At 47.8% G+C, this 12,664-nt stretch overlaps 1 protein-coding gene across 2 annotated transcripts in view; it reads left to right on the top strand.

Annotated features, from left to right (window-relative positions):
• Positions 1 to 12,664, top strand: part of COL4A2 (collagen type IV alpha 2 chain) — a 183,858-nt gene that overhangs the window by 144,020 nt on the left and 27,174 nt on the right. For both annotated transcript variants that reach the window (XM_045186661.2, XM_045186660.3), the window contains exons 25-29: positions 1,091 to 1,292; positions 1,632 to 1,691; positions 3,137 to 3,193; positions 6,827 to 6,934; positions 10,161 to 10,382. In XM_045186661.2, the coding sequence (XP_045042596.2) occupies positions 1,091 to 1,292; positions 1,632 to 1,691; positions 3,137 to 3,193; positions 6,827 to 6,934; positions 10,161 to 10,382 (649 nt within the window). The remainder of the gene's footprint in view (positions 1 to 1,090; positions 1,293 to 1,631; positions 1,692 to 3,136; positions 3,194 to 6,826; positions 6,935 to 10,160; positions 10,383 to 12,664) is intronic.

Here is a 12,664-nt window from a genome sequence, read left to right as displayed (position 1 = left end):
CATCTGCCTTGAGAACTTCAGTGAGCACACCCCAGTGGTCGTCATCATTATCCACTAACTTATAAGTTTGGTCAGTGTTCAGTTTGACCTCTGCAAGAGCCTTGGGAAATGGAAAGTCCTCCCCTTATCATTGAGTGTGTCTTAAAAGAGCCAAAACACAGGCCGTTGTATGGTTTAATCAGGACCATGCAAACAGAGAGAGCTTGACCCTAGATCAGTGATCATCCGACTACTCCTCATGCCTTTGTAAATGAAGGAGAAAAGTAACCTCAGTGGACAGCAGCATTTCATTTTCTGGAAGCTGCTGCCTCCTTGCTGTCTGAATATCCCTGTCTCATTCACGGCTCAGGCAGATGGGTGGGACTTATTTGCACAGCTGTTGTACCAGCTCGTTCAGACACACTGAGTGTGAAGCTGGGCCCATGGTTTGCCTGTGACCCTGCAGACATCATTCCTTCTAACTCCCCAGTCACAGCCCCCGCCCCTTTGATCACTCCACTGCGTACCCTAGTTTTCCACACCCGCTTAGTAGTTTCATTAATAGGGCCTGGTGTTGCTGAATGCTTCCCTGCTTCCTGCTATCCTGATCCTATCACCTCTACTTACTCCTCACAAGCACACTTCTCTTTCTTTCTTGTCCAAATTAAAGACTTCCTTTCCTTTAACAACACAATAGCCCTTGTGAACAGTAGATATACCACAAATGCTAAATCATAACAATAAAAATAGTGTATTTCTACTCTCATTTGTCCGGACCTATGCCTAACTGTTCTTAGGCAGAATTCTTCCCGTGAATGAAGGTCCCAATCAATGCAAGGGTGCTAATGGTTTGGAAAGAGAAAAAATAATATTCAAGTAGATTTGTTTGCCTCCCAGAACTGTCTTCTATCACATTGCTCATGATTATTATAAAATCTGCCCTTTATTTCTGTGACGTGGTTAGACCATGACTGTAGGTTTGTATTAATCTCCACTGTCTTTCTACTCTCCATCTGTAGCACTGGACTCGGGGAAAGAGGAAGGGGAACTGGGAATGTGGTGTCTTTGAGGTTTATGTATCTTTTAAGAAATAAACTGAATATTCTCCCAGGGTGATGGCATCAAAGGCCCCCCAGGGGACGCAGGCTACCCAGGAGCACCTGGCACCAAGGGCATTCCAGGAGAAAGGGGTCCCCCAGGACTGGGCCTCCCAGGTCCCAAAGGCCAGCGTGGTTTCCCTGGAGATGCTGGATTCCCTGGAGTGCCAGGCCTCCCCGGACCTCCGGGCCCCCCAGGCCTCCCAGGACAAATAGGTATGGGGGATCCTTTTTTCTGTCTTTTAAAGTCATGAAACACTGTGTAGCGCTTCAACACACATTCAGTATCCTTTTTTTTTTGGCAATGTACAAATTTCCCAGGAGTGTCCTGTAAGAATGCTGTATTGAATCACCAGGGTTTTTCAGACCCACCAACAGCCTCCTCTCACCAGCTGGAAATACAGGGCCTCTCCCTCTAGTGCAGAAGCCATGGGCCTTCAGAGTCCCTACCCATCCCCCCACCTTCCCACCACCACCAACACACACTCATAGATAAGTTAGTCACTGTCAGTTGTTCCAAAAGTGCCTCACCCTGTCATCATGTCTTGCTCCCAGATTGTGACACAGGTGTGAAAAGACCCATTGGAGGTGATGGACAGGATGTCATCCAGCCAGGTACTGTCATGAAGATCTGCCGTCTTTAGAGCCCTTTAAAACATTGGGTTTTATAAAACATGTGGCCCGTCAACAACTCCTGTAAGCTCCTGCAGTGAGCATGCAGCTGCAGCAAGAAATATAAATACGTGCAAAACTTGGAGCTGGCACCCTGTCTGATTCAGCTTAGAATCAAAAGATAGGCAAGTATAACAGCACGTAGTGTTACCATGTCTTCCCACGAATGTGAAGCATCAATGTACAACATTGGTAAGATTTCAACAGATATGTTTTTATACCTAAAATACATGCATATACCTATTCAGCTTTCTGTCTATACATGTGTAAAAAGCAACTGTGAAGTATTTGCTTGTTAATAAGGTGAAGAGCCAACCCAGGTAGATGTCAGGAGAGCACAATTTGGACTGGTGATAAATGAATGCTAGAAAGAAGGGCTGACGGGCAGAGGCAGGATATGGAAATGACTCTGAGGCAGAGCTTAGCGGTGGGTGAGAAGAGAGGGAGACTATCCAGAGGTTGACCTGGCCAGCAGTGGAGAGCAAAGCCTGCACGAATGTCAGGGTTGGAGAATCAGCATCAGAATCCGTGGACCTCCTGCAGGAGGTTGAGGTTTAGGTTAGGCCGAGTTGTGGGAGTGGACCCGGCACTCAGAGCAAAAGTGCCGAGCAGCATGGCAGACCCCATAGCTTTCAGAGAACTGGCCAGTGATGCAGATGTAAGCAGACCCCTGGGTGTCAGCCTCTGCAGGCTGGAGGCCGGGCCCCCCAAAGACAGAGGGTCCCTTTCTTTTTTTGACCTGGGCTGGCCAGGTTGTACACCCTTGGTCCCCAGTGTAGCAGAGGAGGCCAAAGCCTCTGTCAAGTTAGGAGCCTGGCCAAACCCGAGGCACACGGATGAAGGACACTTCGAAGACAAAGGCCAGACAACAAAATACCCCCGCGTCGTGTCACTGCCCCAGCCACACAGGCCAGAAGTGGCTACCACTCAGGTTTCATTTTATGTGGCTCAAAGCAGCTATTGCTGTGACTAATTCTGAAACTATTCAAAGTCACAAAGGAGGAATCAAAGAATTGCTTTTGAAATCACGAATGGCCTTCATCCACTGGTGGACATTTCCAGACAAAAGAGGTATTGACGTTAACTCACTGGAGAGGAGCTAGATTAACTCAGCAGTGCGGAGGCTCAGGTGCCCTAAGGGAGCGCCATTTTTATTTGACTGGCCTTACCGTATTTGCATTTTATATTAGTATTCTAATTTCATTATGTGATAAAATTAAACCTTTATTTACATCAGATCAATATTAATTAATTCATTCGATTACTCTGAGCATAAAAATGGTAGCCACTTTTCAGGCCTGGTGCTCTTGACCTTCGCAATATCACAAAGCCATGAGACTTGGCATTAAAGATACTTCCCTTCATCTTTCTTTTCTCTCTCTTCCCAGGTTGTATTGGAGGGCCCAAGGGATTGCCAGGCCAGCCAGGCCCCCCAGGCCCCACAGGTAATGTGCTCCAGTAAACTAGAGAGCACTTTCAGCCTTCCTGTTTGACTCTTCATTTTTCTTGCCTCTCTTTGTGCTTCTTTCCTCTGCCCCCACATCCTTTCTGCCCCTGGATGTCATCGTGTTCTGCCATCCTGGCACTCTCCTACAAAACGGTAGCTTCTGAAGGAGGCAGACTTTTACTCCTTAGTATAAGAAGTGTGCGTGGTAATTGACACCTAGTGGAACCCCAGTCTAAAGGAGATTTCCTGCTACACAGGACTCAGCCTCAGCTGTAGCACAAACCTTGATGAGACTGAAGTGCCTCTTTAAGCCTGGGAGGAAAGTTTATTTCTGGGTTGTTGTTGTTTTTTTATCCCTTTGTGTCTCAGGATATATGGGAAGAACCTATGGGAGGGGATTGTTTCTTTGGGGTTTTAACTGAGATGAAAGCAGAAAGAAACAGGGCTGGGATTTGTCTCTACAATCTAGGAGGAACTGGGCTTTTGTCTGCTGCACAGAGCAATCACTCTATTTAAAGAGCCCACATGAAATAAATAAGGGTTCTCCATGACAGAGCCCAGTGTCTGCAGCTGTCTGTGCGCCCACTGGTGGCATGGCGGTACAGAGCTAGCAGGTGGGGCCTGGGCAACCACCACCGCTGCTCGGGGATGCCCAGATGCCTGTGTCAGTCAGTCTAGGACAGGCAAGTTCTCAGACTCAGCAGTCTTGTGTGAGAGGGAACATCATTTGGCTCTGACTGGTACTGACTGCTCCTTCCTCATCCCCCCCAATTGAGAATAAGGGTCTGTTGCCCTGGCCAGTGGCTCAGCTGCTTTGAGCATCTTCCCACACACCAAGAGGCTGCAGGTTCAATCTCCAGTCAGGGCATGTACAGGAGGCAGTCAATTGATATTTCTCTCTCACATTCATATCTCTCTCAGAATTACACTGGGAGATAATAGTCTACAAGGATCATACTATCAATGGGAAATTTTGGATAATCGATGCATTTATTCAGAGCGTGAGTGGGGGTTAAGCCTTGGTTGCTACACCATGCATTTTGCCAAGGCCAACCTTGCTGACAAGACCCTCAGGGACTAGGGTTCCACAGTGAGAACTTGTGGGTGCCATACACGGCGCTCCTTCTCCCCAGCCAAAGGGAGGTGCTTCCACGAGGCTCTCTCAACCCCTTTCTGCCCTCATATAGAAAAAGATTGAAAACACCAGAATGCTGGATTGTCCCCTTCTACATGATGGCAGAGCAGCAGCCCAACCTAATGTCCTGCAGGGTCATTTCTAAAAGGACAGTAGCATGGAGAGGCTGGAATTCCTACTGTACTGATACGCCTCTCCACCACCTGCTCACAACCCTTCCCACCTACCTCTCATGCTGCAGAGAGGAGGCTGCTGTTCTCAGTACTTACAGAGAAATACAACGTGTCCCAAAGCACCTGGCTGCCAGTGCTGGCTGTGGTGCCTGAGAGCCTGAGATGAAGGGAATTCTTGAGCCTGAGACCAGGCAGGCACAGACACCTGGAAAAATGCCTCAGATTTGCTTCCCATCTGAAAACGTTCAGATCAAAGATGCACAATAGATTAGGAGTTACTTTATTTAGCTGGTATGAAGTTTTACTTTCTTTTTAGTCTAAGTCATTCATTATAAGTAATATCAGTCAACATGTTTCAAATCTGGGTATATTGGCTCTGGGTGAAGGATGTGGAAAACTTTCAAGTTTTCCCATATTTATTAAAAATGTTTAAGGTAAACATTGTAAATGTTTGCAGAGTGCAGTGGAGAAAGTTGAATGAATTTCAATAAGGGGCAGACCATTATAACTGGAGGAAACTTAGTCAACCTTCAAGCACCTTGCTACGCAAAATGTGGCCCCCAGAGAAGTGCCAGTGTAATCCACCTCCCAGAGCTCCAGCGGGGTCTAGAGTAGAAAGGGTCAGAGGGGCCATAGGCAAGAGGCGGAGAGGCGTTCCATCACTCAGAAAGCTGACCAAACCGCAGGCCTGTACTCACTGCCTGGGGTGACCAGACAGCTCCTCCCAGCCCACCAGGCAGGAGGGTGGTGCCCTGCAGGTGCTGGTCTGTCTGGCCCCTTCTTGTGCCCCTGTAGTCCAGGCTTCAGTGAATGTGGGGGTGTCAGGTTTCTGGAGCTCTGAGTTCTTCTCTTCATTTCCTGACTATCAGAGAGAGACCCTCCCAGGCCTGGGAGTCATGATACAGCATCTGCTCAACTCAAGCAAGTCTGTGGAGCTTTTGATCTTGTACCTTGACATTGATGCTGGACCTTGACATTGATGGAAACAGACAAATAGGATGAATTTTTCATAAGAACCCCCTGTGTTTAGGAACATGTGATTAGTGTCAGTTTGAGAACCTTGCTTTCTGCAAGAACTTACACAAAGAAGTCTCTGTGGTCAGAGAGGACCAGAGTGCCATACATGTGACACACACCCAGACCAGAGACGTAACCTGAGGCCTGGTCCCTGCAAAGGGCTCAGAAGTCAGAGCCTGGGTGTCCAGGCCACTATCCTGCTGTGGCTGTTAGTTTCACTTCCTGACCAGGGCTCCCAGGCCAACAGCCCCTGGCGTGCTTCCAGCCTGACTCTTCTCGCTCACGTCTGCTGTTGCATACCCACTCCTGAGGGGGGAAGTGCGGGTGGGTGTCACACAGCATCCACTTTCCGAGGAAAGCCATGAACATGGGTAGAAAAGCATGAAGTCCAGCTTTCTTTTCATTAGAGCATTTGTGGAGCTCACCCCTGTGCAAGCCCTGCTCAGGTATTTGACGGGAGTCATCTCATTGTCCTCATAATGCCCCATGAAGTGGGTGTTATTTCCCCATTTTGCAGATGAAGAAACAGAGGTCCAGAGAGGTTTAGAAACATGTCCAAAACGACACACATAGAAAAGCTACGATTCACACCCAGGCATTCCGAGCCCTGTGGAACCTTAATATTGAATGTTATTCTTATAGTTTGAGTCCTTGAGCATTAATTTTAAACACTGGAAATCATTCTGTAAGCCCAGAGATTCTATTTTAGGTCAGTCATTATGATCTTCAGCTGGAGGGTTTGTTTGTTTGTTTGTTTCTTGTTTTCTAATGGCTTCTATTTCTTTGCAAAACTTCTCGTGATATGTGTGTATTATTTTCCTGATTTTGTTTATTGTCCATGTGTGTTCTCTCATATGAACTGAGCTTTTCTAGGACAATTCACTTGAATTCTTTGTCAGGCACTTTCTGATCGCCAATTCTCTAGAGTTGGTTACTCAAGCTTTGTTAGTTTTCTTCATTGGTGTCATGGTTCCCTGTTCTTCGTGACCCTTGTGTCCTTGTGTTGATATGTGGACATTTGAAGAAGCAGTCCCCTCTTCCCATCTTTACCAGCTTCAACAAGGAAAGCCCTTCACCAGTCAGCCCAGCCTGGCATGGAGCCCACTGCCAGGGTCTGTGGGGTCCACAATTGGGTGTGGCTGGCCAGAGGTGCTGTTTTAAGGTTGAGGTCCCAGCCTCCCCATCTCCTAGTTTCATAAGACACCACATTAACTCAAGTGCCAAACTTGATTGCTTCCCGTTCACCTACTGCTGGGATTTCTTCACCTGGCTCTGATACATGTTGTGATTTCTTTGGGTTGTTTAGGTGCCAAAGGCCTCAGAGGGATACCAGGATTCCCAGGAGTGGATGGACCACCAGGACCCAAGGGTCTCGCAGGAGATCCAGGGCGTGAAGGGTTCCCAGGACCCCCAGGTAAGCCAGGTTGGACCCCCTCAGGCCCTTAGATTAGGACATGGCTGTGAGCGGATGATCAGGGCGCCCAGCTCTGCTGTCTGTAACATGTAGAAACTGGGCCGATGCATGCTTGATGCCAGCTTTTGTTCTTGTCCTTCGGAGGTTAGAATTCTTGAATTTTTTAATCACTAATGTTGTACTGGAGTGTTGGCAGAGGATAATACAGATTTGGCACACACAAAAAAGAGACAGGTGTGCATAAAGATCTCCCTCTGGTTAACAGCAAACATTCTAAAGGCACACAGTGCTATGCTCTTGTGCGATTATCATTAAAGGCACACACAGTCCTCTCACCATCGATTCCCAATCTGCTGATCACTCACCAGCTAAGAAGTGTGTGTGTTTTTGCTTTTCACAGCATTATCTGCTCACTCTCCAGCCTGTAGTTTGTCTGAGTAAACAGTTTGAACCATCCCATTCCACTGTTTGACACAGCGAGGAATTATGAAGTCATTAAGTAGCCAAAAGAGCTGAAGGCGCTCACTTAGCTGTGTATGGAGGGAAGTGACTGTGTCTCTGGTAATGAATGAGTGGGGTGAGAAGTAGGAGTACTTGCTTGGGTGTCAGCATGCTCTTTAGCACGATTCAGTGTCCCCACGCCCAGATGTCCTGTGTGGTCATGACTGAAACGGTGTGAGTATGACTGTGTCACTTGGTATGCAGAGGCCCATGCATTTTAGAATTGTATTATTTAAATAAATAAAACTATAGAAGTCACTAAGGCCACCCAAGGCTAAACATCCTCCCTCAGGATTCTGATCAGGTATTCTTCTAGCCTCTTGTCACCCAGCACCTGTGAAATGTTGAAACTCTCTTATTGCTAGAAAGTTCTTCCCCGGTTGAAATGAAATCTGCCTCGAGTAGGTTCTCCATCGGTATTTCCTTGAGCCAGTAGTTCTAGTGCATGTCCACCCCTCACACTGGGGGACATAGTCATCTCTCTCCACGTCATCTCAAGGACAGACACCCTGACCTGGGATTGCAGACTTTCTTTCTTTCTTTCTTTCTTTTTAAGATTTTTCAAATTTATTTTTAGAGAGGAGGGAAGGGAGGGACAAAAAGAGGGAGAGAAACATGGATGTGTGGTTTCCTCTCGCACGCGCCCCACCAGAGGGAGACCCGGCCTGCAATCCAGACCTGTACCCTGACTAGGAATCGAACCAGCAACCCTTTGGTTCTCAGGCCAGCACTCAATTCACTCAGCCACATCAGCCAGGGCCTGACTTTCTTTTCATGGCCTTCCATGAGGGTGTAATTTCCACGCCCTCAGAATTCCGTACTTTTTCCATTACTGCCTTCCAGCATGTCAGCATTCACTTTAAACTGGGATCCAGAAACTGAATAAATGTTCCACGTGTCTGGAATATCACTCAGAGCAGTGGGTCTGTGTGTCCTTAGATTTAGGTCCTTAGTAAATATTTTCAGCAAAGGTTAATTAAATTTTGCCTCTTCCCTGTCCTACACTCAGACAAGTGGTTTAATCCTAAATGTAGAACTTCGCCTCCGTCTCTGACAGATTTCCTTCCTGGATTCATAAAGATGGTTGCAAACCTATATCCAGTTGCCTTTCATATTATGTATTTCACTGTGTTTTGAAAACTGGGACGCGTGCTCCATGTGTCTTTTGTTAAGGCATTGGTAAAAACCTGCCTTGGAGAGAAACAAAGAAAGTTTTCTGCCACCACACCAGAGAATCAGACTGTATCGTTTTGTTGCCCTGCTGGGAGCACCTAAATGTTTGGGAGTTATAGCTTTGCCCCTTGGTTGATCCCACATACACAAAAGTGAAGTGAATTGTTTTTGAGAGAAGGAAAACAATTCATTAATGCCTTGAATATGAAGGGCACCTCGTAATCATAATTTATGTGCCCAGACAAGTGGGCATGAACCCACTTGGGTTCTCCTGGTGTGGAGAACGAGTGGGACATGCCCGTTATCAGGGTATTTGGGAAGCTGACAACAGGTGGACAGCCCGCTCTATATTGAAATGTTAGCCCTTAAGTGACCAGGGACTGGGTAGACCAGAGGGAAGGGGTAAAGGAGTAACTGATCTATTCAATTTTGGAAAGCATGTCACTCTTTATGGTAATGGAATATACTATGCTTCTGTCACCACATACAGAAGAAAATGCCCCACTTCAAAGACTGCAGAACACACCAGGAGTCTGTCCCAGAAATAAGATCCACACCCACACTCACACCCACAAATTTAGGTGCACAGTTCCCATGTATAGTTTAACATTTCCATGAAAGCCATAGCTCTTCTTTATTGGGTAAATCACAGCATTAAAACTCTGAAATAGGGTCCAGCTAGTTAATTCTCAGGTCATGTCCAGATCCTTTGTTCTGGGTCCCAAACACAGCCATACCGTTCAACCCATCTCCCAGCTATAGGCACGCCAAGCGTTCCCATCCTAGGAAAGGCCCGGCGCCCTGTGCAAGGGGTCTTTTTGTCAGGTGGACCACACAGAAGGGGCAGACAGTGCCCTCCCTCCCATGCCCTGCACACTGAAGCCAAGGCAAGAATGACCTCAAAAAGCTCTCCTTCTGAACAAACACATGACTTCCTGTTCCCGCAGTTCAATCGGAGGTCACATCAGGGGTGAGGACACTGACAGGGGAAGTAGTGGTGAGACCATTTGGCCCAGTGGCGTTCAGGAAAGACACAATTGCCCGAGCACATGACAGCCACCCTTCCTCCATCCAAATGTGGGCAGTTGATACTCACAATGACAAAGGTCTATTGATTCCCCTTCAAAGCATTTCCAAATTGACTGATGACAAGGGAGAGAGTTACAGGGGCCACAGTTTGGGCTCTGAGGGGTTTTCCGTCACACTGCCCAGTGCCTCACGTGCAAACACATCCTGGAAGGTCCCACAAAAGCTGTCTCTTGGGATTAGTTGCACAACACAAGATGCCATGAATCATGACAATTTATGTCCAGGGGGGTTGTTTCTGAAGGCCTCATCCACTGCAGCTAAATTGTAGGGCTAAGGGCCAGACAGCAGAGGGATGCAGGGTGGTCTTGTGAGTGCTGTGGCTCCAAAGTGGGACACAGGGCCCGGGCTCGAGTTGAGGACCCTGACTGCAAACCCCTGGGGTCTCCAGCATATCTCTGATGTCTCTCTTACAACATCACAATGCTGACCTGCAGTTTGGGGGATGACCCGTGTTTCCTTTTAGGATTCGTGGGGCCCCGAGGATCCAAAGGCTCGATGGGCCTCCCTGGCCCTGATGGACTCCCAGGTCCCAGCGGCCTACCAGGACTAGTCGGGCCCCCAGGGGACAGGGGCCTTCCTGGTGAAGTCCTGGGAGCCCAGCCTGGATCCCGGGGAGATGCTGGACTGCCTGGACACCCTGGGCTGAAAGGCCTTCCTGGAGAAAGAGGCCCACCTGGATTCAGGGGTAAGTCACTGGGGCTCCCAGGGGAGCTCCAAAATCCCTCCTAGGGAGGATTTGGTTAGAAGCAACAGAACTTTATGGCACAAGTCTTGCTTTTTTTCTTCCCCACTTAGTTCCAACATTCTTCTAGAACGTTTTTAAGACAATAATCATCATCCTGTATTTACCTTCTGTAACCAGGAAAGGATGGTCATTTAAGACCTCTTGTAAGTGTGGATTAATTGATGGACTCTGTTCCCAAGCTGGGTGTGAATCAGCATGAGGGCTCGCTGGTGCGTTCAGCAGCGTGTGTGCAGTAGGTGTGAAAAAGGAACAAGGCCATGCTTAGTGAGAGGTTGAAGCAGAAGATAGAAGTTACCTAGAATGCAATTTCATGGGTTGGTGCAAAATTGATTGGTTTAAAATTCATTAATAATGTTTACAATATCGTCTGTGTATGTTTAGCAAAGTAGAAAGACCTCCTGTTGTTTGATGAATAAACAAGGCATTAGATGCTTTATGTATCCAATTTATACAAAACTGGCATTGGAAACCCAGACACCTCACTTTAATGGAAGTTTATGTCACCAAAAAGCAGTTATTTACATTCAGTGCACCACATTCTGGAGCCTGCCAGACCACTGAAATCCGATACTGGGTGTTCCCAATCAAGTATGAAGACGCAGGATGCATTCATTGTAACTTTACGTATCGACCGTTTGTATGTTGTTGGCATGTCATCAGTCCTGCCCCGTGCCCAGGCAAAAGAAGGTTTCCTCCTGTGTTGTGCAGGAAGCAAACGCCATCAGACCTGCAGGGCTCCCATTACACGAGGACACGAAGGGTATGAGGCCTGGTTCTCGAAGGGCCGCTGAACTCACCAAGTTCAGGAGTGCGAATTGGTTTGCAGATGAGCCTGGCAGTTCCCAGCAGGCCTGGGAGGTGGGATGGAGGGCAGATGGGTTTCCACGGTGATGCTGATGAGCACCTCTACTGTCGACTGACTAGGAGAATCCCCAGCACGGGGCCTGGGTTTGCCGAGAGACTCACCGGGGTGAGGCCCAAGATCAGAAGGAAAAGCGTGGATGCCTGGCATACACACACACACACACACACACACACACACACACACACTCATTTATGCACATGTGCTCTCACACCCACACGTTTGCACATGCTTATACACATGGGCTCATGTGCACACACCCACACACATACATGCATGCCTCCACGTGTTCGTGCACACATGCCCGTGCCTACTCGTGTGCATGATCATACATGTACGTGCACAGATCTACACATGTGTGCCCACACACACCCTTACATATGCTCGCATGTACACACTCACACAAACACACCCACACAGTCACACTCACCCTTTTATACTCACACTCTTCGTACACTCGCGCACACATCTACACATACCCCTGAACCACACCACTTTGTCTAAGGCCAGGCAGGTGTGTGGGCCATTGGCTAACATCACCACACGGTGGGGACCCGATGCCAGGATGCCTGGGGTCTGCCTTGCCAACTTCACTACCTCTCAGTCAGGGATGGAGCATAAGGTACAACTCAGCACCTCTCTGTAGAGACTGAGGAATTGGTGGCACTGGAAGGTGGCGCCCCACACATGGTTATTTAAAAACCCTTTCAGCACTCACGCTTATGAGTGTCAGCGTGTACCCGCCATTCTGTTCCGCAATCCTGTAACAACTATGCCCTGAGCTCCTTTGCGGAAGGGTACTCCGGTAGATTTCTTAGAATGTAGCTGTTTCCTACAGACTTCAGAATGTTTGAGCTTAACAACAACAACTAGAAAAAATGGCAGCAGGTTTCCTTTCACGCCTGTGACCTTTTCCCACATTCATTGTCACCTGGATGACCAGCTAGTTTAGGCAGAATATTTCATCGGGTAAAAGTTTTAACTTCTGAAGCATCAGTGCTTTGAGAAACTGCTTCCATGCCACTCCCATCCACCCCTGTGACAGGAGCAGTGGGCAGATGACACCACGTCTGGCCTGCTTGGCTGCAGAGGGCAGTTGCAAAGGCACCTGATGCAGCCCAGGTGCCTGAGCAGAACTTTGAGTAACTAGTCCCATAAGTTTTATTTAGCTGAGGGCAGCTGATTTTTTGCAGTTGTTATTTTTTTAAGAGATGTTCTATAAATAGAAATTGACTTAAAATACTGAGCTCCATCAACAACTGAAAGAACAAAATACCTCAACCTGATATTTTCAAGGCAACCACCTAAGTAGCCGAGGTCATCTCAACCATTTATTTGTGACCTGTCCTGTCCACTACCA

This window comes from Desmodus rotundus, chromosome 13 (assembly GCF_022682495.2).
Source record: "Desmodus rotundus isolate HL8 chromosome 13, HLdesRot8A.1, whole genome shotgun sequence".
NCBI classification, from domain to species: domain Eukaryota; kingdom Metazoa; phylum Chordata; class Mammalia; order Chiroptera; family Phyllostomidae; genus Desmodus; species Desmodus rotundus.
This window is presented reverse-complemented; position numbering and strand designations above follow the sequence as displayed.